This window comes from Acomys minous (assembly GCF_964271855.1).
Source record: "Acomys minous genome assembly, chromosome: 7".
NCBI lineage: Eukaryota > Metazoa > Chordata > Mammalia > Rodentia > Muridae > Acomys > Acomys minous.
Genome location: NC_140488.1, coordinates 75492725 through 75520022, shown reverse-complemented (window position 1 = coordinate 75520022; position 27298 = coordinate 75492725). Strand labels below are relative to the sequence as shown.

Here is a 27298-nt window from a genome sequence, read left to right as displayed (position 1 = left end):
GGTGGACGGTGTCTGTTGTGGGCTCTCCAGTCCCCTCCACATCTGCTTTCTCTCGAAGAGTCAGGCTTACCTCTCTCTCCTTCCCTGAACATTTTCAATAGACACAATTGTCCTTCTTTGTGGCCCTCAAGCCCCGGGAAGCAACTTGAGAGCCCCAGTTAGCTCAGGAGGAAGAAAAAAAATAAAGGACTTGCATCTCTGGGGATGGGGTACATTTGAAAATGAAAGTACTCCCCAGCTTATTGGAAGGCTCCTCTAAGCTCATTCACTCATTTAATCCTCAAGATAAGAAGGGTCACATTAGTTGTTAGGTCAGCATATAGCTCTACTTGCTCACCTAGGTGGTGAGCATTCTCTCAGTTGGAGGACGCTTGCTAATATTTGTGGTTTGATTTTTTACAGGTACACTTTTAGTTACACTCTACCAAATGGCTTGACTGTCTTCTGTTTTCCAGGCCATATGCAGAGGATACTGACCTTTTCCAAATTCAAGTGTATAGGTACTTTTAAAAACAAATGTCTATCTCTGCCAGGTATGGTGGCGCATGCCTGTGATTTCAGCACTCAGGGAAGAAGGCAGATCTCTGTGAGTTCAAGACCAGCCAGGACTTACAAAGTGAGTCCAGAACATCCAGGGCTACACAGAGAAACCCTGTCTCAAAAAAACTGGGGAAAAAAGTGTCTATCTCCTGTGTTAGGCCCTAAGCTTATTGAAGTCAGAAATTGTCTGTCTCCTTTCCCAGTGAACTCTCAGTACATAGCAAGAGTGACTTGCAAACAGTATCATTTCAGTAGATAATGACAAGAAACAAATACATTCTGAGATCTGGACCCTGGTATGATTTTTGAATTTTTCAATGGCTGGTAGACAGAAGCATGATCCTTAACCTGAAACAAATCGATGGTCAATATCCTTAAACAAATGAAAGGAGTGATAATAGCAGCCAACAGTTCTACATTATCTACTATATGCACCAAGCCTTGTGCTGATCAAGCCATGCTCATTCACTCATCTAATCCTCAAGACTGTGAAGCAGGCTTTTCTCATTGTCCCCATTTTACAGATGGGTAAACCAAGGCATGTCAGGACTCAGATCCCGTCTCCTGTTGTCTTGCTGTGAACTCCATGATCCTACTTGCTATACTGCCTTCCAACATCAATTTTCAAACAGTATGGGAGAAATAGATTTCTTTCAAAGGGGAATAGTCATGGAGGGGGAGGGGAGAGTGTGGAGGAACTGGAGCTTTGAGCAGGGTTTTTTCCTGCTTTGCCATAGGTTGTCTGGCTACTGATTGAGAACCCCTGGAAAGAGAGGCACAAAGAGGAATCAGAGAAGTCCAGATGTGCATCCGGAAAACCAGCTCTATTGGGCTGGTGGCTAGCAGCTGGAGGAGCCAGAATGGCCCCTGGAGCAGAAGCAAATGTGATCCGTTTCTAAAGCAGGTACTATTAACAGCAAGCTGCTTTGCAGAGCTTCTAGGCAAGGTGGACAAAGCCATTCTTTTCTCTTGTACTAATTAGTCAGAGACTACCCAATAGCCAAAGCTACCCAAGGCCACTGCTTCCTCATCAAAATTAGTAATACATGTACAAAAAGGACACATATTAGTCTAATGTGCAACCTTATGTGTGTAGGAAGTTGGGGCGGGGCAGAAAAACTGGAGGAAAGGTTTGGTCAAGCTCAGCAAGTAACCAGCCCTAGGCCCTGGTAATAAGAGATAAAAGCAAAGAACTTGAAATCAGTTCCATCTAGGTGGCTTCGAGCTTCTGGTTGAGCTTTTTGCCAAGGCAGAAAAGCACTGAGACTATGGCCTTTTTCTCCCAACTGGATCTGCAGGAAGTCCTCCAGTTACTCTCCATAGGACAGTGGATTCCAGTCTATGTAATTTTAGGTGAGTAAATCTCAAGGGCCAGGGAACATATCCAGGAGGAAGGCTGTGGTGCCAGCACCTGCTTGGGTCCCTCCACCCCTCCAGAGATGGCCTGGGGAGGTCCAGGGGCCAGGAGTGAGGCTATAGCTGCTCTAATTTAGATATTATCCCAGTCTCAGGAGTTGTCCTCTACAAATTATCTGAAAAGAATATGTTTAAGAATGGGCCAGAGTGGTGGTTGTTTGATAGGTTGCTAGAAAGATCTAGAGTGGTTTCCAAACTATAAGAATGATGTTGAAGAATTCTGTAAAGTCTGAGGGCTGTGTGAGTGACCTTAGAATTTTCAGGAAAAGCTAGCTGTTGTTCAGCAGATTCTGCGACCAGTGTTGGGCTGATGGGCTCCCAGAAGCCAAGGATTTCTAAGAAGTCAACTAGAGAGGCAAGCTTAGAAACTGGGTGGGGACAACTGATACCATCTTGAATAAGATAGGTAGGAAATAGGGGGTGCACGACAGACTATATGACTTGTTAGAGTGGAGATTCTTAACCAGAGGATTGTAGACGAAGGATTAAGTCTTTCAATTTTAGTGGCAAATATGGCTTTACTGTCATTCACCTCTAGTTGAAATGTACTTGTTCCTTCAGGGATGAGTGTAGGCGATGAGCTTAGGTGTGTAGCAACACCTGTGGTTTTGTCAGTAACAGACGTGGAAGAGATTTGTATTTCAATCAAGGAGTTGTTTGTTAAAGACGTCTCAAAATTTTGCTTATACTGATGATGAGATGACTTCAAAATTCCAGTAGTCATGAGAAGTGCTGTTAAAGCTGGTTCCTTAATGAGTAGAGCAAGAAACATGTATGCTACTGTATTACATTGTGAGTAACGTGACGGCTGTGGTTTAACATGGTGGCCTGCCTTTGTATGTCGAGAATTTTATTGATGCACTTAAAATATTATTCAAAGAAGGGGTTCATGTACTTTATAAGACTGCCAGAGGGGATCCATAGACCCCAGAAGATGCAGACTTTCTAAGCTTCATTAAAATCCAGCCATGCTGAGTTCATCGTCTGTTTAACTTCAGCTGTGTCAAGAAAAGGAATTTAAATCTGGTGAGATTTTTTTTCAGCACGTAAAAGCTCTTACTGAACAAGACTGACTTCAACTCCCAGAGCCCACAGTTGATGACAACAACTGACTCCAAGTTGTCTTCTGACCTCTACACATACAACATGGCACACGTGTCCCCACTCATCAGGCATCACATACATCCACAAATAATATTGATGATAATAGAGAAATGTTTTTTAAATAAAAGGAAGTTAAAGTTGGGCAGGCCTAGTAGTTCATACCTGTAATTCCATCACTCAAGAGGCCTAGGGAGAAGGAGTGTTTGAGTTCAAGGCTAGCCTGAGCTACACAGTGGCTACTGAGTTCCAGGCCAACATGCTCTATAAAATAAGATCCTTTCTCAACAATAAAGGAGTGAGGGAGGAAGGAAGGGAAGGAGGGAGAGAGGGAGGGAGGAAGGGAGGGAGGGAGGGGAAAAGGACAAAAAAGTTATTTTTCAATGAAATTTTTGTTTTTAATTTCTTCATAGTTTCTGTTTTCCTTTTAACTTCCTCAAAAAGATCCCTCCAGTAGAAAAATAAGGGGCAGAGGAAGGTCAAACAAGACATGGTGTTGAGTTGACAGCCACCATTTTAAGCCTGGATCCCAGAAAGGGTGAGGAAAGAGAGGGCTAAAAGAGTAGGGAAAGGAGGCAAAAGCCAAGCAGCTGCAGGCACCAACTTCAACCCCAGAACCATGAAAGAAGGAAGAGGGAAAGATGTGTAAGTGGGTACTTTCAGGCATGAGGTCTCGTTGCTAGGGCACTTGAACACACAGCTATTTTCAGTACAATGGTTTTACTTTGCTCCCAGAAGACGATTTTCAGGCTTTCTTTTTCTTTATTCATTATTTCCCTTTCAAAGGACACTGCCTCCCAGCAGGACTTACTGTAGAGGATCTATTAGGTGGCACCATACATAAGGGATCAAGAAGGAAAGAGGCAGTATTCTCCTTTCCACTAGGAGAGGTAGCCAGTGAGCTACCCTGAAAGAGTTGAAGGAGTGGAACCAGAATGCTAGGGACACATGATGGCACCATTGTGTCACCAGTGAAGGCACATAAAAGATAATTTTTATTTATTTCATCTTCGTTGTTAGTGTTTTTTTATAGAGAAAACAAAATTCCACGTTTTAAGCATCAGTTCATTTGCACATGTATCCTATAGTGTTCTAAGCCGTGTTCAGAATTTTTCATCTTCTTAAACTGAAACTCTGCACCCATCAAACCCTAAATTCCTAAGTTCTACTCCCCCAAGTTCTGGAACCCACCATTCTAATTTCTATTCATATGAACTTTCTTATTCTAGACAATTATGTCATAGTCATTTTTGTTACTAGCTTAGTGTTATGGCATAAAATCATGAAAGCTTATTCATCTGGTAGCATGTGTCAGAATTTCCCTCCTTTTAAAATCAAATATCACTTTTAAGGATACTCTAATTGTGTATTCATTCATCTATTAATGAACCCTTCTCCCTCTTTGCTATTAGAAATTATGCTATTTTAAGCATGAGTGTTTAACAACACCTTTGAAACCCTGATTTCTAATCTTTAGGATATTAAAAAAAAAAAGGAATTTATGGGCTGTGTGACAATTGGATTTTGTAACGTTTTAAAGGACTGCTGATTGATTTTCACAGTGGCTGCACCATTTTGTGTTTCTCACAACAGTGCACAAGGGTTTTGGATTTCTTTGTATCATCACCAATTCTCTTAGCCTCTGATTTTTTTCTACCATGTTAATAGGTGTGAAATGAAACTTCACCATGGCCTTCGTTTGCATTTTCTTAATGACTAATGGTACTGAGCATATCTTCAAGCGTTTCTTGGCCCTCTGTCTTAACTTTTTTTATACTAATTATCATTCCATTTTATAACATTCTGTTTCTGTTCTTTAGTGATTATGCTAAGAATTTCAAGAATCTTAGGTCTTGCAGATTACCAGAGCAATCATCTAGTAGAGTATAATGGCCACAGAGTTGCCAAATATATTCAATTCTATTCATCAATAGTTAAAGAAAAATCCATTATAAGACCTTGAGCTGCCTTTGCTGAGCTATTAATAGGCTCTTTGCTATTAACTAACAGAAACAAACTATTCAACCACTGAACACATTCCATGTACCATGGCTTGGCAGGGACACAAGTAATGTGGGCTGTAGTAAGTGAAAGAGCCATGAGGAAGAAATATGAAGGTGCCAGGTAAAGAAAATCTTATAGCAGGTTGAGGAGGCTGGAAAGGGAGACCGACTAGAATGATGTGCTCAGGTCACAAGTCCTGGAGCACATCAGAGTGAGGTTATAGTTCACTGTGTGGCTTTGGTTAACTTTGGAAATCCTATGAGGCTTAGTATCCTCATCCCCTTAGCTGTGCCCACAGGAAATGCTCTGCATGGAAGTGTCTCCCTTCCTTCCTCATCTTTCTCTTTCCTTTATTCCTTCTGCCATGCTCTGAGCCTCCTCGGTGATTCTTTCTGAATCATATCCAGAATCGTAGCCAGTTATCAACTGCTGCTGTATGTTATGTGGAAGAAGTAGAGAAGAGAGGAGAAAGTGGGACAAAAAGCCAGAGGGCTAAGTAGGATGGAGGGAGTAAGAAAAACAGATGAGAAGATGAACTAGGGAAGATGGTAGCTGTGGCGGCCTTCTGAGCCTTGCTCTCTCTGTGTCTCTCCTGGGCTTGGCGTGGCCATTTCTCAGAGCGATGGAGAACTGTTCTGACCCTCTAATTTCTAGTCTCTACCCTCTTCAATCTATTCTGCTGCATGCTTCTACAGGGCTTCTCCTCCTCCACTACCATTCCCAGTCTTGGAATGAGTCAAACTCGAGGCCTCGTGTCCACACTGAATTAGATTCCTACTTCCAGTCCCATTAAAAACAAAACAAAACAAAACAAAAAAACAAAAAAAACCAACAAAAAAAAAAACCTAACTAATCCTATCCCTTCTCTGCACAAATATAATGTTTTCCTATGGTTCGCTTGATGATGTACAAGTTTAGTAACCTTGGAAGCCTTGACCATTTCCACTCTCTGAATTTGACCCTGCATTAACTCATCTCGCTCTATGAAATTTGCTTGTTTTGTTTTGCTTTTTGTTTTTCGAGACAGGGTTTCTCTATGTAACAGGCCTGGCTGTCCTGGACTCACTTTGTAGACCAGGCTGGCCTCGAACTCACAGAGATCCACTTGCTTCTGCCTCCTGAGTGCTGGGACTAAAAGTGTGAGCCACCATACCTAGCCTTGAGGTTTGTATTCAATGCAGTCCACTCATGCAGTTGCAGAATACCCCTCTGCTTCTGCTTTGCCTAGTTCCTTGACTGGATGATAAATGTTCTTCCTGGACTGTCAATGGACACCTTTTCTTTATGGAAATTACTTGACCCATATCGTCCTTGTAATGCTTTCTACACTGTGTCACTTCAGAAGATCTGGGGCACTTTTCAATAATAAGCAGGATAGCATTTTTTATAACTTTAAAAAACCCTCAATGTTCTATTTTAGTTATAGAAGTTGAATTAACTTTCAAACAAAGAGTAGGGAAACCCCCTTTCCCATTATGGTTTTCTGGAGAGCATTGAAGTTGAAAGGCATGGCGTCAAAATCAATATGTTCCAAAAGGTTGTGGTCTATCTAGGCGTGGCATCTCAAGCCTGTAATCCCAGCATTTGGACAGTTGTTGAGCCATGAGTTTGAGTTTAGCCTGGGTTACATTGTGAGTTCCAGTCAGGACTGTATAGCAGAACCCTGTCTCAAAACAAAGATATTATTATAAAAAGTAAGTTACTAAGGTATGTAGTATTTAACCAGAACCTACTACCCTTTATTCATTCAATTGCTACATTCAAGGCTTTTACTGGGTGCAGACCCCAGTTTCCCCCTCTAACTAATAAGCTCCATGAAAATAAGAACTGAGTCTTTTGTTTGTCATAGAAGCACACTTGACCTTAAATATATCTCTTCCTAGAGTTCACCTTCCTCAATAGAAACCATTAACTATGTTTTCTTCCTCCTTTACTCATCTTTTTGGTGTGGATGCTTGCCTTCTTCTAGTTTTTGATACCACAAAAAAGACATAGTATTTGGTGTCAGAGAGATCAGTTCTGCCACTTACTTGCTACAAGATCCTGTACATGGAAGACTGTCATTTTCTATGTGACCTTGAGCAAGTCAGGCAGTCCCATTCACCATAGAAACAGTGGCTATTCTACAAATGAACAAATTGAGATAATACTCAATCCGTGTTTTCTTTCATTATAGAAACTGACATCATTTGGAGCTCCATTGTTCCATTTGTCTTTATTTTATGTTGCTATAGCAAATTACCACAATGTGAGCAACTCATGCATAACAGTATTTTGTCTACAGTACTGGAGCCTGGGACACCCAATATAAAGGTGCCATCATCAGGAATGGGCTATTTTGTGTCATTCCCTGGTAGAAATTGGAAGAGTGAGTGAGTATACAAGAAAGAGAGGAGCAAGAGAAAGCAAAACTCATCTTTATAAGGAGCTTGTTCCAGAAATAACGTTAATCTAGCTTAAAGAATTCATCTCTTAGAACCTTCACATTGATCTAGTTCCCAACACTTGAACTTTCAGGCATATCTTCAGATCACAGCACTGCCTCTTAAGACTATGTAAGCCTTGCCATTTAATCCACAGAGGCATGGCAAGTGCTTCAAACATCGATGCATCTGTGTAGGTCCAAATTCTACAGAATGTCCTAAGCATTCCTACATTCAATTAACTCCATTGGGCTGAAAATTCTCAATTTCCATGGTATCTTTTCCTCCTTTCCTTTCCTTTTGTGTGTATTTTTTTTTAACTTTTAAAAGACTTATCAATTCATTTTATGTATATGAGTGCTCTATATGCATCTATGCCTGCAGGCAAGAAGTGGGTATCAGATCTCGTTATAGATGGTCGTGAGCCACCATGTGGTTGCTGGGAATTGAACTCAGGACCTTTGGAAGAACAGCCAGTGTTCTTAACTTCTGAGCCATCTCTCCAGCCCTTGTGTTTTATTTTGAGGCACGAGCTCACTCTAAAGGCCAGCTTCCCAAGCGCTGGGATAACAGACATGTATCATCATACTTGACTTCCATAGCAGCTTGCAAATTGGCTGGAGAAACCATCACCTTGTTCAGATTTCCAGTCCCAGTCATATGAATCATGGATCCCCCCTTCACGCAACTCCCTGCCTACAGTTTCTCCTGTTCTCATAGCCACCCCCAAACTCTTCCTGAAATGAATGGGATCGTTACCATCCCTCTGCTTGGTACCTTTTCCTGCCTTATGCCCTCTAGCAACAGGGCTTCATCGCTGGAGGTTTCTTCCCGGAACCGACGTTCTTGTTTCCAAGACTTTCCTAAAGCTTTTCCTTGTTTGCTTCCTCTACCAACTGAAGTCCATCTCGGGAGGTGAACAAGGCTGAGAGGTTCTGGAAGGAAGGAGCTTTGTTTTCTGTGTGTATCGATGTGCGTTAACACAGGGAAAGAAGTACTTGAAATAGCTCTTGTCACATAATAAGTGTCAGGCACTTAATAGAGACCCAACAAATGTCATCTTTTTTCTCAAGTCTTGGCATAAAGATGTGTCTTCTCACAGCGTTCATTCCTTCAAATGTAAAGTGAGGATAAGAAGTTATTACTATAATAAGATAAGTTATTACATCCCAAGGCAGTGAGAAGATAAAATGAGATAATGCGCAGCGGATGTCAAATAGCACTGTTTCATAATCACTGTTCGGCAATCCCCATCTCAGAGCATGCTTATTTCCACTTCCAGATTCAATCCCTTCATCTTGCTCTTCCTATCCTCAGCAATCTCCTCCTGACTTTTGGCACAGATGTGGGCTCAGTCAATGCTTGTTCAAGTATTTGATTCACTTCTACTCTAACTAGTAGTATTTATCATTGATTTCGTTCCAATAAAGAATCTAAAGAAGCACAGAAAATCCTTTTGGATAATCCAGCTACACTCTTGGATTTCTGAAAGCATTGAGCCAATCACCAATACTCAGACTTTGGCCATAGCTCTGAAGCTAAATTTTCCACTCAAAAGGGTTTGCAGCTAAAACTGCAAACAGCTGGTCTCTACAGCCTGACATGCACAAGAAACCCATAGAAGGCTTTTCCTTGTTGAGAATAAGGTTGCTGGTGTTTTCTCATTCTGTTAACTTTCACCTACTACTTGCAGAATTTGGAAATCCAGTTGATAGAGTACAGCTCTATGTAGCAATAGTTTATCATAAGCCATCACCTCATGTTTGGCAATGGGTTAATAGCTGTCTAATGGAACGAGAGCCAGATAGACGTAGTCCTAATTACACAAGAAAATATGATAAAACAGTAACAAAGGCACAAGTATTGTGTTGCAAATGTACAGAATAAAGAAACTTAATCCTTCCTGGGGAATTTTCAGATATCATCAAGGAAGTCTCTTTTAACGTAAGCCTTGAAGGATGAAAGACATTTGGTAAGCAGAAAGTTGGGGAGAAGGTAATCAAAACAAAAGAACAGAATGGCTGAATGCATATAAACATGAAATGATACGGTAAGTTGCAGGCTGAGTGAGAAATGGATGGCGGTGGTTGGGTACCTGCTTCCTCTGCTTTAGCTTTCGGGTTCTCTCCACAGCTGTGGATACCATCATCTACACTGCTTAACATAATCCTTTTATTAAGTGGACAATTTCTGTAGTCTAAATAATTTGCTTTAAGTGAAATCTTTATAACACTACCCTGAAATCATTTTGAGTCATTATGTGTTCAAAACACCATTCCATGCATACGCCACCACCTCATATCATCTGGTGCCCCTACAAGTGGCAAGAGGCCTACCCTTTGAAGAACACTGAGAAACAGCATTGGAGGTGTGTAGGTGGATAGTAGGAGACAGCGCTAGGAAATACTTGGGTCTAGTCAGGAGAGAGCTGGGTAAATCTGTTGAGGCTTAAATTGCTGGGAAAGTACTGATGGCTTTTGTAAAAGGCAAGTGTGGAAAAGTGCAATTCAAAATGTTGAGGAATGGCTTCAGAAACGACTGGCAGGGAGACAGCAACAGCTGAAGACAGACAAAAAGCCACAGTGGAAGAAGTCAGCTCGTAGATCAGAATGGTAGCAATGGAGACGGAGGGTGGAAGACGAGTGGAGAGGTTTATTTAGGGAGATGAGACCTTTCAAAGGTAGCCTCAAACGTTTGAACTTATGCCGTTTATCCTGAGGTCTGAAAAGTGATTAGGAGCTACCTGTGCAAACAGCTGAGGAAACAGCCTGCCAGGGAAAGAAAGCGACATTTGCAGAAACCCTGAAGTTCAATATCAGACTAAGCTGAAGGGTCTAAAACAGAGTGCAGTAAATAAGCTAGGGACTAGATCACAAAGAGCCCTTTAGACAAAGCTTAGGAGCCTGGACTCTCTTCTTAACGGCCACCTCCCTAACACACACATATACTCTGACTCGTCAGTGCTGCAATTACAAGCATACACCACAATGCCCAGGTCATAAATTCATTTTGTTTTCTGTATTTATAGAGACGTGAGCGAGTGCCAATAATTACTCCAAAAGCCACAGGCATGCCTTTTGGGCACATGTTCCTGTGACGCGCTGCTCAGTGACAGAACCAGATTTAACTACATTGTACTGGTTTCACCCACATCCAAATGAGAGCAAGAAGTTGATTTCTTTTTTTTTTTTTTTTTTTTTTATAGTTTGATATTTTATTTTTTATTTTTTTTAATACATTTTTATTAATTTATACATATTACATCTCAGTTGTTAGCCCATCCCATGTATCCTCCCATTCCTCCCTTCCTCCCACTTCCCCCCTACTACTCCCCTCCCCTCCCCTAAGTCTGTGTCTGAGGGGGACCTCCTCCCCCTGAATATGCTCATATGGTATCAAGTCTCTCCTTGGTGACCTATTATCTTTCCTCTGAGTGCCACCAGGCATCTCCGTCCACGGGACATGTTCAAATATGGGGCACTAGAGTTTGTGTGAAAGTTAGATCTCCTTCTCCACTCAACAGTGGAGAATGTCCATCGGCTAGTCCGGGTAGGGGTTCAAGGTTTTTACTGCCTATTTTTTCCTTGGCTGTCGCCACAGTTTGCAGAGGACCCCAGGGCCCAGACTCGCCTATAGTTTTCCAGGACCCACTGGATCCTTCCATTTCCTCTTTCTCCCAGGCTTCTCCCACCTAAAGTTTCAATAGGATGTCCTCCCCTCTTACCCACTATTCTGGTAGGTACAGTTTTTCATGGGGACGTACACCTTGGACTAGTGTCTCGATATAAGTGAGTATATACCATTTAATAGGGCTTCCTCAAGACCAGCTATTCCACTCCTTGGAATATACCCAGAGGATGTACTACCACACAACAGGGACATATGCTCAACCATGTTCATAGCTGCCTTATTCATAATAGCCAGAACTTGGAAACAACCTACGTGTCCCTCAATAGAAGAATGGATAAAGAAACTGTGGTACATTTACACTATGGAATACTACTCAGCTATTAAAAACAAGGAATTTCCAAAATTTGTGGACAAATGGATTGAACTAGAAATTGTCATAATGAGTGAGTTCACACAGAAGCAAGAAGTTGATTTCAAAGGCACTGGTACTCACCTAGGGAGATCATGATGGCTTTGACCAGATGGTAGCCTGAAAGTGGGGGAAAGAATCATTTGAATGATATTAACACTGGTAGAAATCAGGAACCAATGCAAGGGAAGGCATGATTTATTTTTCTGAGGCAGGGTTTCTCTGTGCAGCCCTGGCTGTGCTAGAACTGGCTTTTCAAGACAGGGTTTCTCTGTGTAGCCCTGGCTCTCCTGAAACTCACTCTGAAGATCATGCTGGCCTTGAACTCACAGAGATCCATCTGCCTCTGCCTCCCAAGTGCTGAGACTAAAGGCATGTGCCGCCGCCACCTGGCTTAACATTTCTTAGACTCTTCTCAAAAAGCTAAAGAGAAGAAGATGTCCAACTGATTTTATAAAGTCATCATCACTCTGATAGCTGACTCAGGCAAGAATACAACAAGGAAAGTAAAAGGCCATATCCCAGATGAGCATGGAAACAAGCAAAGCCAACAGCATATAAAAAATATTCACCATGATCAAGTGAAGTTTATCCCTGGGATGTGAATATGTACAACTTCAACTGTTAGAGTCAGTAAACACTAGTCACAACACTAACTCAGAGAAGAATAAAAATCACATGGCTGTCACAATAAATACAGAAACCAGACTTTGACAAAATTCAATACTTATTAAAGGTAAAATTTCTCACCAAATTAGATATAGAAGGAATATATCTCAGCATCCTGAAGGCCACATATAAAAAGCCCACAGCTACACTCATACTCGATGAACAATAAGATGATTATTTTCTACTCATCATTTCTATTCAATAGAGTACTAGAATTTTTAGCTAGGGCTAAGAAAGGAAATGAAAAAAAAAACTCTAAATTGAAAAGAAAGTGGACTTTACCTTTGACAAGTATGAAGTGACCATCCTTGTCTCTTTTGACTAATTTTGGTTGAAAGTCTATTTTATTAGATATTAGAATAGCTACCCCAGCTTGTTTCTTGTGACCATTTGCTTGGAATATTTTTCCCCAACCTTTTACTCTGAGGCAATGTCTCTCCTTGTGGTTGAGATGTGTTTCTTGAATGCAGAAGAATGTTGGGTCGTGTTTATGCATCCACTCTGTTAGTCTGTGTCTTTTTATTAGAGAGTTGAGACCATTGATGTTGAGAGATATTAATGACCAGTGATTGGTAAGTCCCTTCATTTTTGGTATTTGTAACAATCGAGTTTTTGTGAAGTTGTGATTTTGCAATGGTGTAGTTATTTATTTCTTATGTATTTTTGGTTGTAGTTTGACCAGTTGGGGTGGAATTTTCCTACTAGTAACTTCTGTAAAGCCGGATTTGTTGCTAGGTACTGTGTGAAGTTGTTTTTGTCATGAAATATCTTGTCTTCACCTCCAATGGTTATTGATAATTTTGCTGGATATAGTAGTCTTGCCTGGTATCTGTGTTCTCTTAGAGTTTGCAGAACCTCTGTCCAGGCCCTTCTGGCTTTCATGGTCTCTGCTGAGAAGTCAGGAGTGATTCTATCTGGTGCTTTCTCAGAAAACTGGGAATAGGGCTTCCTCAAGACCCAGCTATTCCACTCCTTGGAATATACCCAGAGGATGCACTACCACACAACAGGGACATATGCTCAACCTTGTTCATAGCTGCCTTATTCATAATAGCCAGAACTTGGAAACAACCTACGTGTCCCTCAGTCGAAGAATGGATAAAGAAACTGTGGTACATTTACACTATGGAATACTACTCAGCTATTAAAAACAAGGAATTTCCAAAATTTGTAGACAAATGGATTGAACTAGAAATTGTCATAATGAGTGAGTTCACACAGAAGCAAAAAGAGCTAAATGGTATATACTCATTTATATCAAGACACTAGTCCAAGGTGTACGTCCCCATGAAAAACTGTACCTACCAGGATAGTGGGTAAGAGGGGAGGACATCCTATTGAGACTTTAGGTGTGAGAAGCCTGGGAGAAAGAGAAAATAGAAGGATCCAGCGGGTCCTGGAAAACTACAGGCGAGTCTGGGCCCTGGGGTCCTCCGCAAACTGTGGCAACAGCCAAGGAAAAAATAGGCAGTAAACCTTGAACCCCTACCTGGACTAGCCGATGGACATTCTCCACTGTTGAGTGGAGAAGGGGATCTAACTTTCACACAAACTCTGGTGCCCCATATTTGAACATGTCCCTTGGATGGAGATGCCTGGTGGCACTCAGAGGAAAGATAATAGGTCACCAAGGAGAGACTTGATACCGTATGAGCATATTCAGGGGGAGGAGGTCCCCCTCAGACACAGACTTAGGGGAGGGGAGGGGAGTAGGGGGGAAGTGGGAGGAAGGGAGGAATGGGAGGATACATGGGATGGGCTAACAACTGAGATGTAATATGAATAAATTAATAAAAAAGAAAAAAAAGAAAGTGGAATTATCTATTAGTAGATGACATGATCTTGTCTAGAAAAAAATTCTAACGTTTCCACCAAAATATGGTTGGAAATAAGAGATATTGTGAAGCTTTCCAAGAGGCTTTCCATACCCCAGGCAGGGCCTGCTTCCCTGTCTGCCCCAAACCAGAGAGCTTGTTAACCCAGAACTCATATGTGCCCTCATACCACTAACAGGGTTGACCTACCTGCACCTGGATTCTATGCAGGATATTTGGGTGCTGTAGGACAGCTGCTGTTGGCTCACACCATAGTTGCAGGGTAGCAACTGCTGCTTGGACAGGACTTTCTTGATATGAAGAACGTGCAAGTCAGGGCCTATGGCTCCAGATTTGGCTGAGGTGGGGAAACTACCAGTGGTCATGCCCATCAGAGGCTACCAAAAGTTTCATATCAAAAGAAATTTGATTGATACCACCATAGTATTACAGAGTGAGAAGACAGAAAAATTTTGCCTCTGCCTGTTTTGTGCAGACTTTGTTTTGGTTGTGTGTTGGAATGAGCTGAAAGGTAGCTATAAATCACATTTTTTATTTAATTAATTTATTCAGATTACAACTCAATTGTTTTCCCCTCACTTGTATCCTCCCATTCCTCCCTCCTTCCCTCTTTCGCCCTATTCCCCTCCACTTGGTCTAAGACCGAGGGGGACCTCCTTGCTCACCATATGGTCACAGCCTGTCAAGTCTCACCCTGGTAGCCTGCTTATCTTTTCTCTTGAGTGCCACCAGGCTTCCCCACCAAGGAGAACTGGTCAAATATGGGACACCAGAGTTCATGTCAGAGTCAGTCCCCACTCTCCACACAACTGTGGAGAATGTCCTGCCCATTGACTAGATCTGAGTAGGGGTTCAATGTTTACTGCACGTATTGTCCTTGGCTGGTACAGTAGATTGAGCAGACACCCCTGGGCCCAGATCTGCCCATTATAGTGTTCTTCTTATAGGTTTCTAGGACCCTCTGGATCCTTCTATTTCCCCATTCTCCCATACCTCTCTCACCTAGAGTCCCAATAGGAAGCCCCTCATCTATCCCAATCTCCTGGTAAGTGAAGCCTTTCATGGGACATGCCTTTTGGGCTAGTGTCCAATTATAAGTGAGTATATACCATGTGAGTCTTTCTGCTTCTGGGTTAGCTCACTCAGTATGATCATTTCTAGTTCCATCCATTTGTCTGAAAATTTTGGGATTTCCTTGTTTTTTTATTTGTTTGTTTTTGTTGTTTTGTTTTGTTTTGTTTTGATGAGACAGGGTTTCTCTGTGTAGCCTTGGCTGTCTTGGACTCGCTTTGTAGACCAGGCTAGCCTCAAACTCCCAGCGATCTGCCTGCTGGGATTAAAGGCTTGCGCCACCATGCCTGGCTGATTTCCTTGTTTTTAATAGCCAGAGGGGGTGCTCAGCTCTTAGCAGGAAATGAGCCATCATTAGAAGGTTCAGACTATCAGCCTGGGGGCATAGCCCAGTGGTAGATGCCAGCATATGTGAGGCTCCAGTTTCAATCCCTGCTAGAGACAAGGGGAACAGAATTCAGATTTTTAGAAAAGCTCGGTTGGTTTGATTGTTGGCTTGTTTGTTGAGATAGGGTCCATCTCTACAGCCCTGGCTGTCCTGGAACTCACTCTATAGACCAGACTAGCCTCCAACTCCCTGAAATCCTCCTGCCTCTCCTTCCCAAGTTCTGAAATTGAAGGTGAATGACACCATGTCCAGCTATAAAAGCTTTTGTCTACTAAAATATAAAGATGGAAGAAATCAAGAAAGTAGGATATTTTACAGAATAGTGATATACAATCACCGTCTTTTAAAATTAACTTTATTACATTTTAACTTAGGTGTGTGTGTGTGTGTGTGTGTGTGTGTGTGTGTGTGTGTGTGTGTGTAGATAAGCATGTGCCACAGTATACATGTGGGAAAAACAACTTGGAATGGGTCATAGATCTAATGTGAAACAGAAAGTTACCAATTTTCATTTGAAACCATGGGAGACGTGGGTCTGATGGTGCAGGAATACAATCCCATCCATTCTGGGGGCTGAGGCAGAAGGATCACAAGTTCAAATCTTGATTAGGCTACAGGATGAGTTCTAGCCTAGCCTGGGCAACTTAAAGAAGTTCCGTTTTAAAATTGAAACAAACAGAGCTGGAATGTGCCCCAATGGTAGAGAACTCCTGAAAGTTGTCCTCATGTGTATCCTTTTAAGAAAATTTTAAGAAATATATTTTAATGTATATGTAATTTTAAAGAAATGTATATATCTAATTTTTAAGAAGTACTGTACACGGAATCTGCAAAGGGAAAAAGTCTGGTAAATTACACTTCACAAAAATAAAAAGATTTTATGTTATGAAATCCCTTGTCAATAAGAAAGCACTGACTGGAAGGAAATACTTGTAAAATCAACCATAGACAAGGTACTTGTGTGTAAAATGTTTTAAAATGCCCAGAAATCCATAATAGGAAAATACACAAACCAATTGGAAGTGAACAAAAGAGTAGACAAACTGGTGAGTCCTTGTAATCTTGTGCTTGGGCGATGGAGACAGAAAAATATAAAATGTAGAGTTATCCTTGGATACGTAGCCAGTTTGAGAGTAGTCTGGGCTTCCTGAGACCCTGTCTCCATGACAACAATGAAAGAAAGGGAAATGGACAAAAGATTTGGACAGACACTTGATTCTAGATAATACACAGTGGCCAAGTATGGTGGTACATGCCTGTAAGGGTAGCTACCCAAGAGGCTGAGGCGGAAGGACCAAGAATTACGTAGGCTTCAGGACAAGTTCTAGACCAGCCTGAGTAACTTAGCAATAAGTTCCTAGAAAATAATAAATAAATAAATAAATAAATAAATAAATAAATAAATACTAAGGGTCTTGGATATAGCTCAGTGGTAGGATGCTTCCCTAGCATTTCCAGGATCCTAGGTTCAATCCCACCAGCACAGAAAAAGAAAGTACACAGAAGGCAAATGAATGAGCAGACAGAAAGCTGGTGAGTATCATAGCCTACTAGGAAACAAAAATTAGGATGAGGATGAGCAACCACAGCATATCTATTTCAGTGGCTTGGCCACCCTCAGTGTGTGGACTGAATTAGGAGAACACATATTTAAGAGCCTTCCTTTAAAATCTCCTCCAAAAATGCCTCACTGGAACACAAGCAAAATATGCCAGAACCATGAGCGCTCTCCTGCTTTCTCACTCTCTAGCTTTCACTCTCTTGCCTCTTAAGATAGAATTAGTCTCAGTCTCTCTCTCTCTCTCTGTCTCTCTCTGTCTCTCTGTCTCTCTCTCTCTCTCTCTCTCTCTCTGTTTTCCGAGACAGGGTCTCTCTGTGTAACCTTGGCTGTCCTGGACTCGCTTTGTAGACCAGGCCGGCCTGGAACTCACAGTGTTCTGCCTGCCTCTGCCTCCCTGAGTGCTGGGATGGGTGTGCACCACCACGCCCGGCGAGATAGAGTCTCATGTAGCCCAGGCTGACCTTAAATTCATGATGTATCCAAAGATGTCCTGAAACTCCTGAGTCTCCTACTTCTACCTCCCAGTTGCTAACATCACTGGTGTGCCCCACCACACCAGCCCTGCTTCCTCTTTACATCCCATCTTGTGGTCAGAAAACAGTGCTAGCATACAGGTACGGTCTGCCAGCATCTATAAGAAGACTGGAGACTGGAAAATGCTACAGAATAATTATCAGAAGAGGTGTGCGGCATCCTGGTATTTGTAGCCTAAACAGCAACATAAAATAGTGAACTTCACAAAGCTGTAGAGGAAGTTTAGAGCCTATATCAACAGGATTGGCATGATCTGGGGATCACCCTACTCACTGTGAGAAGGGACACCATCAGCAGATTGCTGCGGGAGTCAGAGACACTTAGAAAATCTGCACCAGGTGATATTCAAAGAGCTGGGGAAAGGCTGTTCCCAGGGCCACAGCAGCACTTGCTGATGGAAACACCAGAAAAATAAAAACTCTCTCCCCTTCATACTGAGTGCTCAGCACTGGACTGAGTAGCCCCAAAATGCCATCTCAAAAAGACCTTTGCTGTGTCAGTGTCTGTTTTTGCTTGATTGAATGATTTATTGGTTGATTGATCAATTGATTGACTGATGTTTTTCAAGACAGAGTCTCACTAATGTTGCTCTGGCTGTCTTTGAACTTACTGTGTAGAGCAGGCTAGTCTCGAATTCACAGACGTCCACCTGCCTCTGCCTCCCAAGTGCTGGGATTAAAGGTGTGTGTCACTAAGCCTAACCTGTGTTGATGTTTTGACAACATAAAAGCCTCTGTGTGCTGCACTCTGGAGGTGCTCAGAGCAAGTGTCCTAAGACTACATGCTGATTAAAAATGGAACCCATTACTGAGGATATAGCTCAGTCTAGCATGAACAAGCCCTGGAGTCCATCACAGGAGAAATGAATTCGTAAATAATTTCCCACTGCTGTAAGACATAACATGTTTCCATCCTGTAGCCTGCCATGTCTCTTTGCTAGCAGAGTCACATTTTCCCCATTCTGAACATTTTGCAACCCTTTGAAGGGACAAAATAAGGCACAATGAAGCAGTTTCTAATCTACATTTTCTTCTCAACATCAAACAGTGTGGCCACTGCAGATATGCCCCTACCCTCAGAATGTGTGGGTTTATCAGGCCAACAAAGCAAGGAAAACCAACCATCTATAAGGACTTTCTGAACCACCAGATTGAGGATAATCCACCACCAGCCCAATGTACTTCTCTTTCCTTTTGCCAAGCTGTTCTTTGCCCTTTGACCCTGGATGAAGGCCTGCTCTGAGAACTTTGTGGTTCTGCAGTTTCCTTGAACAAGATCTCAGACTTCAGGAGGACCCAGTCAGAAGCCTGAGCCAGAGCAAGAGCTAGGCAATGGCTGAGGGGAAAAGAAAAGAAAGTCCCCATATCGGCCTTGCCTGCTTCCTTAGTGTAGAGGTGGGATGAAGTTGTAAGAGGTGTATCAAGCCTAGAGAGTAACTGAACCGCATGTGTGGGTTGTGTCTCCTCAGGATGTATTCCCATCTTGGGTATACCCTATTCCCTGATGTTCAGTAGCCTATGGCCCTTGTCTGTGCTCTGCTTAGCCTGGCTTGCCTATGATTGGAAAACCCACAGTCAAGGTAAGAGATGTGAGCCGAATTGTGAGTCCATCTGTGCTAAGGGTGGAGTCATGGGAACACAGAAGAGGGAGGCGGGTGAAGAGATGAGAAGAGGGGAACGAAGGTCTCTGACTGGCTGCCCATGAAGCCTTAAGAGACTGAAATCTTTGAGTAGGTACCTCCAGCCTCAGCCTGTCTCCCTGTCACCTTTTTGGTTCTCTTTGGCTATTGGACTTGACATCTGAGATGTAAGAGGGAGGCAGCTTCTAAAGCTTGAGGAGCATAGGTCAAACTTTCACCTCTGGGAGAGGTATAAGGACTGGCAATGGCCCACTAGCCCTTCTTTTTTTCCTCTATCCACAGATGGTAGGCGTTCAGCTTGGATACGAAACTGGACCCTCTGGAAGTATTTCCAAAGCTACTTCCCAATAAAGGTAATACCTTTCCTCTGCCTGCCAATCTTTCTTCTAGATGCCCTTATTTTTGAACTCCCGCTTCCTACTGAGATCCATGTTTTCAAGGGCTCTGATGGGCAACAATGAAGGTGAATGTCTAAAAGAATAATGTAAACAGAAACCCAAAATAGATGTGCAAGTGGGGAGATAGATGAGCAATACCTTTTCCACAGTGGCAAACCCAGGCCAGCATCTCCTAGCACCATGATCCCTTGGACTCTCTATGACAATAACATCTTAATGAGCATGGATATGGAGGCTATATGCTGGGCTCTAAGTTTTCACATCTTTTCTTCCTTTTTCCTGATCAGTCTCCTTCATTCTTTCTCTAACAGCTGGTGAAGACCCATGAGCTTTCTCCCAATCACAATTACATCATTGCCAACCATCCCCATGGCATTTTTTCTTTTGGTGCCCTCATCAACTTTGCTACTGAGGCCACTGGCTTTTCCAGGATTTTCCCCTCTATAACTCCCTCCTTAGCAACCTTGGAAAAGATTTTCTGGATCCCAATTGTGCGAGAATATGTGATGTCACTGGGTGAGTACAATAAATCATCCTGTTCAGAAATTCAACTCAAGATGCCCACCCCAATAAGCCCTAATAGTCATTCTGTGATAGAAAACGATTTATTTTTCTAAAGCATTCAACCAGTATCAGGAGTATGTGCCCACTTCTGCACAAGTTGTGAGAGGCATTTTGATTGGTCAGCAGGGGAAGTTACAGGTATTTGTGAGTTGCCAGGATTCCTTACAAAGGGTGATCAGAAGGCTAAGTGCAAAATCAAGCTGAAATGGAAAGCTGAGAGTAAATGCCATATATTAAACATGAATGCAGGGGAAATCACATCAACTTTTTCTCTGGGATGCCAATTGGCTTCCTTCAGCTGGAGATATACATACATACATACATACATACATACATACATACATACATACATCATACATACATGCATGCATACATACATACATACATACATATATATATATATTCTCTAATTTCCAAGGCTCCTTAAAGACAGTGTAAAGTCTCTCATACCAGTTAGTACATACAGTATTGATCAATGCCTTGCATCTCCTGGGAACCCCTTCATACTTGCTTAAGATGTCAAAAGATAAAAGATAATCATCTATCAGAATTCAGGACAGCTTCCCAGTGACAAGCTTCAGACCTGGGCATTGTAACAGATTTCCTTCTCTCAGGATAAATATTCATCCTTCTGGACACCAGAAAACAGGTGAAGGCAAACTAAAAGGTGAGATGCATTTATCTTGAAGGAAATACCAAAATGCTTTTCAGCTCCCCTCTTTGGTTGGTATGGACATGTAGCAAGGGCTTCTCTTGATGGCTAACCTTGGATGCAAATTCTGCCATCCCAGTAGATAATAGAAGATGAATTCAAGGCAAAAATGGGATTCCAAAGTGATAAGCGTCTGTGGCTTTTGTTGAACAACAGGATGCCATTCACATTCCATTATTCATCTACATTTCAATTTTGCTTGATCTGCCTGCTCACCCAAAATCTTAGTCAATGGATTCTTTTGACAGCTTGCTCTTATGGAGGAAGCACACGAATGGTGACTAGCCTGTTTACCCCCAGAGGAAATGCCTCTGGAGGGTTCCCAGAATGTTCAGCCTGGTTAGTCTGTGGGTAGAAATGGAAAAGGTGAAGCTAAAGACTGTTTATCTGGAGAACAGGAAGCAGATAGGGAAAAATCAGTACAGCCCTGACTGTAGAAGCCTGGAGTCCTACCAAGGCAAGCAAACAGCTGCCACTAAAGATACCTTCTCAGGTTAAGGTTAACTCAAGACATGAGACCAAAGACAGACGGTAGTAACTGCCTCCAGCAGGAAGAGCTTTGAGGAAGTCTTTTCCCATATGCAGGAACCAAATTCCTTGTATCCACCACTTGACTCTTTGGTTTTACAGGTATATGTCCAGTGAGTGAATTGTCCCTGAAGTATAAGCTGACCCAGAAAGGCTCAGGCAACGCTGTGGTCATTGTGGTGGGCGGAGCTGCTGAAGCCATCTTGAGCCTCCCAGGAGTTCCCCTGCTCTACCTCAAAAATCATAAAGGTTTTGTGAAGCTAGCACTGAAGACAGGGTGGGTTTCTAGATTTGGTGACTCTCTTATCATGGTGCCGTGGGCCTCCAAAGCTCTAACCACAATGGCACTCTCTCTGGGAAACCTTCTACATATCCCCTCTTTACTCTGATTACTTCCTTTAACCCTTCACATTATGTCTTGGGAATGTTTGGATGGCTAGACATTTTGATGGGCAATTTTAGATCTTGAAGTTGAGGAAAGAAAAGCAGAAGAAGGTCCATCAGTCAGGGGCTCTGGGCACAACTGGCTTTGTTATATATTTATTCCTTCACTGGGAGGCCCTAAGAACCACCAAAGGGTAATGAAGGCACTGGCTGGGTGGTCCAGAAATAGGTGCTAAGGTGATGCCCCAGAGTGTTTTCAGCAACTATGAAATACTTACTATGTGTCAGGCTTAGTACAGGACACTGGAAGACAGGACTAAATGATACCCAGTGCTTGCAGACTCACAGTCTAACGTAGATAACAAATCTATGCACGTATCATAACAAAATACATATAGAATCCAGCTACATACCATCTCAATTAGCATCCCCATGATGTAAACACTCAGCCTCTCTCTCTACTGGATCATTACAAGCCTTGGGACTTCTCCTTTTGCTTCTGTCCCTGCTTCCCTCACCTCCATGTTTCTATTCCCAGTTGTAGCTAGAAAGATCCTGGTAACCATGAGTCAACTTGTAGCATGTCTCAAAATGCTTCAATGACTCCCATGGCACACAGAGAAAAAGATCTTGAGTAATATGGTCTTCACCCACCTCCCTGAGTTCAGTCCTCACTAATCTTCCCTATTGCCTACTCCTTTACTGCTAGTAAACACCACAAGTATGGAAAATTTCCCCATCCTTTGTACTCACTAATGTGTGTCCACATGACCTAAAACAGTGCTGCCACATAAAAAAGAACTCAATGGAAAATTGTTGGGTAAATGAAGTATGATAAAGGAGAAATATGCAAAAATGCTATGGGAGCACCAAGTTATGGAAAGACTGTGGTCCAAACCAGAGGTTTCACTGGAGGGTGATATCTGAACTGTGTGAGTTGCCAATCAGACAAAAATGGGAAAAGAGCCAGGCATTGTGGCACATGCCTGCAATCTCCCCTACTGTAGAGCCTGAAGAAGGAAGCCTGGCCTGGACAAGTTGGCTAGATCAGCTAAAAACGTGTAAAGGTCTGGGGTTCATCTTAGTGATAGAGCGCTTACCTGGCATGTGCAAGACTGTGTTGAATCCCCAGCACCTCAAAAACAATACAGTAAATAAACAAGCAAAAGTGAAAACTCAGTCAATGGGAGATAGGATATATGCAGCATCATACCAGACCAGACCTTAGGGATTCAAAGAGAAACGTCAGAACTTTCCCTTTTGATTGGCCAGACAGGTAAAGAGATGACTATAAGGCAGGGCATGGAGGTGGGAAATCAAGACAGGGGGAAGAACTAGCTGAGTGATCACAAACCCACCGTGGGTAATGGATGTGATCAAAGATACCTTTATAAGGAGCTGCAGTTAAAACAGAGTACTGAGAGGCAACGTGGAATTTGCCACATAGAGAGAAGACAGAGAGAACCGAACATTTGGGCAGAGATGAGAAAGGGCTTGGCACATTTTAGTATGGCTAAGTAGGCGGGGAAGCTGGCCACACAGGAAGGGCTGGGACACTGAGCTCATGCTAAGCAGTGAGGGCTGCAGTGAGGAGCTCTGGGACGGCTTTGAAGAGAGTAGTGGCATGTACGCGTGCGCAGTTGGTGGGGCTCACCCTGGATGCTGAATCAAACTACTGAGTCTTCTGAGCTTCCTTCTTCCTGGCATGTGGGAAGGTGCTGCAGTCTCACTTAAGTTCCATTGGAGGAAGTGGTGAGGCAGGAATGAGACATGAAGCTTGTCCTGTTGTTGGGAGATTGGGGACATTTCCCACCTCAGAGAGGGTGTTGCTGGGGGAAGAGTTTGTTCAATGAGGAGCTCATACTGCTGTCCTTCTTTTTTGCAGAGCACATCTTGTCCCTTCTTACTCCTTTGGTGAGAATGAGGTTTTCAACCACAAGATCTTTCCTGAAGGAACATGGCTAAGGTTCTTCCAAAAACACTTCCAGAAAGCTGGCAAAAAAATCCTAGGCTTAAGTTTATGTACCTTCCACGGCAGAGGTTTCATTCCTGGATCCTGGGGCTTTTTGCCTTTCAAACGACCCATTACCACTGTTGGTGAGCTTTCTACATTTTCTAGGCCACTCAAGTTCTTGGTCTCCAACCCGAAGTCATCCATCAATCCCCAGGCAATCTGGCTCCCAGCCAGGGTACACTAAGGGAATTGTAAAAGGTGCAGCTGAAAGCAGGGGGTGGGAAGGACAACCAAACAGATAACACTTGGGACCATTCGTGGGTGTGACAGAGCAGACCCGTTGCCATAGAAACATCATTTAAATGTGTTCATTCAGCTGTTTCCTGTGCTTCCTTTTATTCTCTGGAGCATTGGTGGGACTTAAGTGAGCAGAGAATGAGAGCCAGGATATACCTGGAGCAAGGGGAAAGAATAAAGGGAGTGGGATAGCCCCAAATGCTGCTGCAATGCGCCCCCTACTAAAGTGTGGGTAGTGGTTTGGGGATAGGGACTCTGACAGTTGTCTCTGCTCTTTCTCCATAGTTGGAGAACCCCTGCCAGTCCCCAAGATGAATGATCCTGACGAGGAGACGGTGGCAAAGTACTGTGAACTATACACCAGCGCCATCCGCAGGCTGTTTGACCAATACAAAGTTGAATATGGCTTCCCAGAGACCCAGGAGCTGAAAATTATCTAACACAAGTCAACATCACTGTAACCAAAGCTCAAATACATAAGAGATCCAGGTGAAGCCACAGAGAAGGAAGAATTTGGGGAGGGGGGGGGAAGACATAGATTTTTAAAGGTGTAAAGAGATGCCAGCTAAGCCAGAAGTTCTTAATGAGTTAGAAATATAGCAAATGAATCCCCACCTAAGTAGCCAAGACAATTTTGGGTAAAGGGGAGACAGGAAAGGACTAGTGAGGACTGAATAGCAGAAGGGGGTGGCTCTGCCACACCGTGTTATTTTATGACAAAAAACCAAGTCACTCCCATCAAATCCCTGATGAAAGTTATGAGCCCCTTCCCCCACAAACCTTAGCGACACTGTTGGTGTTAGTAGGCTTAAGCTTAGAAGCCTTTACTTAGAAGAGGACTCGGACTCGTTTGGATACTCCAAAGCCAGGCCTTACCTTACAATGTAAGGATTGGGTAAATTGGGATCCTGAACTGTGGCTTCCTAATTCAAACAGACAAGACTCCTTCAATTACGCTGCTAGTCACATTATTTCACCTGCGAAAATAAAGCTCTGGAACAAACCAGTGTGCAGCTCCTTCCTCGTAACCATGTGGTTCTGCTAATGTAAGGCAACCTATTTCTTTTCTTCAGCCGTCCTTTTGTTTTGTTTTGTTTTCAGTAATTCAATAATTTATCGCTCTAAAAAAAGTGTGTAAAAGTATATAGCGCTCAACCACAAGGTATATAGGAATGACATTTAAAATGGAGGCCTTTATCATTGCTTCTTTGTTATCAAAGTCTTTAGTGTATTGAATCAGCACTGTGTTGTAGTTCTTAAATGAACGTCACATAGTTTTGTATTCTTTCCCATTGTCTGCTATATATAAAAGAAGCTCACTGCAAAATGCTTGAAGGAAAGAGGAAACAAACAGAAAATCAGAACTTCCCAGAAATGTACAGCTCTTACATTTAAAAAAGGCTCTGAAATATACATACAGGCATGCCAGACAAGCCCTCCTGCACCCCTCCCAGCTCACCTTTTCAAGCCATGGTAGGAGTTCTGATTTCTGCAGAAGTTTCAAAATTAAAAATAAAATTAAAATAAAATAACGTCTCACTCTGTAGCAAATCCAAGGCTTGTACATTTCAGATAAATTCTGTAAAAAACTCACAAATAAAACATTGCCTATTTAAGGGAAGTAGTATATAGACTTTTCACACAGATTTTAAAAATCTATTGCCATTCATTTATTTTTGCACAAAAACGTATGAAGATGTCACCAGCTTTTCTTAACTTAAAAAACTTAAATAAGAGACGCCATGTGAAAACTATCCTTTGCTGCCTTCTTTTAAAACTTTTTATAGCTTTTTCTGTTTGTTTTTTGTGGGTTTTTTCTTTTTTCTGTTTCTCTTTTTGTGTAGAGTTGGGTTTCTAGGAAAGAAAAGCCCCTGCAGTAAAAACAGCCCATTTTTAAATGAGAGCAAGAGAGAGAGAGAGAGAGAGAGAGAGAGAGAGAGAGAGAGAGAGAGAGAGAGATTTCAAAGTTCGGATGAGTGCAGAGAAAAAAACAATCCCAAGTGGTAAAAGATTGCAAATATCTATTTTACAGCCTGTCCCCACTGAGGCGACTTTATACAACTTTATATTTCTGTCATCTTACATTCTTCAAAAGGCCTTGAGGATTTCCTCTCTGAAAAGAAAAAATAGCACTGTGATATTTTCAGTCAATTTTACACTGTACACGTTAGATACAAATGGTTTGATGTATCAGATTTTTTTTTGATGTATCAGATTTTTTTAAGCTATACATGGGAAAGGCAATCTCCCCTCAGTTGGTGGGTCAGAGAACAATCGCCCATTTACAAATTTCACATTCCTTATTTAATATCATGTTTTAAATTTTAGATTATCTCAAGAAAAATACTTTTACAATATCATATCAGTTATTACATTTTTCCTTTCTCTGTTAGTAACCAGGACATGAAAGTCTCTTGGAAGAACTTAGTTTGCATGACTCTCCCACGAAAGCTGGCTAGTTGTCGGCCTGGCAGGAGGCTCTGGGAAGCCGTCCACACCCACCACCTGCAGACAGAAGCATACGACATAAAGACTAGAAACAGGGTTTCAAAGGCAACCCTAAGATCTGGGAGAGGGAGTCAAAAATACTTCAGTCAGCTGTTAATGCTTAAAAAGGCATTTTCAGTCTCTGGTGCTCCATATTTGACCACTTCCCCTTGGTGGGAAGGCCTGGTGGCACTCAGAGAAAGGATAAGCAGGCTGCCAGGATGAGACTTGATAGCCTATGACCACATAGTGGGGGAGGAGGTCTCCCTCGGTCTTAGACCTAGGGGAGGGGAATAGGGTGAAAGCTGGAGGGAGGAAGGAATGGGAGGATACAAGGGATGGGATAAGAACTGAGCTGTAATCTGAATAAATTAATAAAATTAAAATAAAAAACAAAAACTAAAAAAGGAAAAAAAAGGCATTTTCTTAAAGTCCCACATAGAGGGTCAGCTTCAAGTACTTATCAGAGTTGTACTATTTCTTTGAAACAATATTCCTACGGTCCAGAAAAAATTCACTGTATTTATAACTGGTTTTGTGAGCAAACACTTTGGGTGATATGCACACGAGTCCCTTTTGTTCTAATGAAAGGAGAGACCTGGCTTTCTGTAAGAATTCTCTAAAAAACGTATTTCCTTGTGACTGTGTGGAGAAGTGATTAGGGTCCTTGCATCCAGCTCGGGCTGGACCTGACCGCCTTCGTCTACAAGCGTGATCCACACAAGCTGCGGCCCCGCGGCACGGCAGAACGCCT

At 42.4% G+C, this 27298-nt stretch overlaps 1 protein-coding gene across 1 annotated transcript; it reads left to right on the top strand.

Annotated features, from left to right (window-relative positions):
• The first annotated feature begins 1734 nt into the window (after positions 1–1734).
• DGAT2L6 (diacylglycerol O-acyltransferase 2 like 6) lies at positions 1735–25051 on the top strand. Its single transcript, XM_084789044.1, has 7 exons — positions 1735–1893; positions 19050–19160; positions 19503–19573; positions 19930–20134; positions 21525–21699; positions 23692–23903; positions 24343–25051. Exons 1-7 carry the CDS (start codon positions 1809–1811, stop codon positions 24495–24497), a joined length of 1014 nt encoding a protein of 337 aa, XP_084645170.1. The 5' UTR covers positions 1735–1808; the 3' UTR covers positions 24498–25051.
• Positions 25052–27298: the final 2247 nt, after the last annotated feature.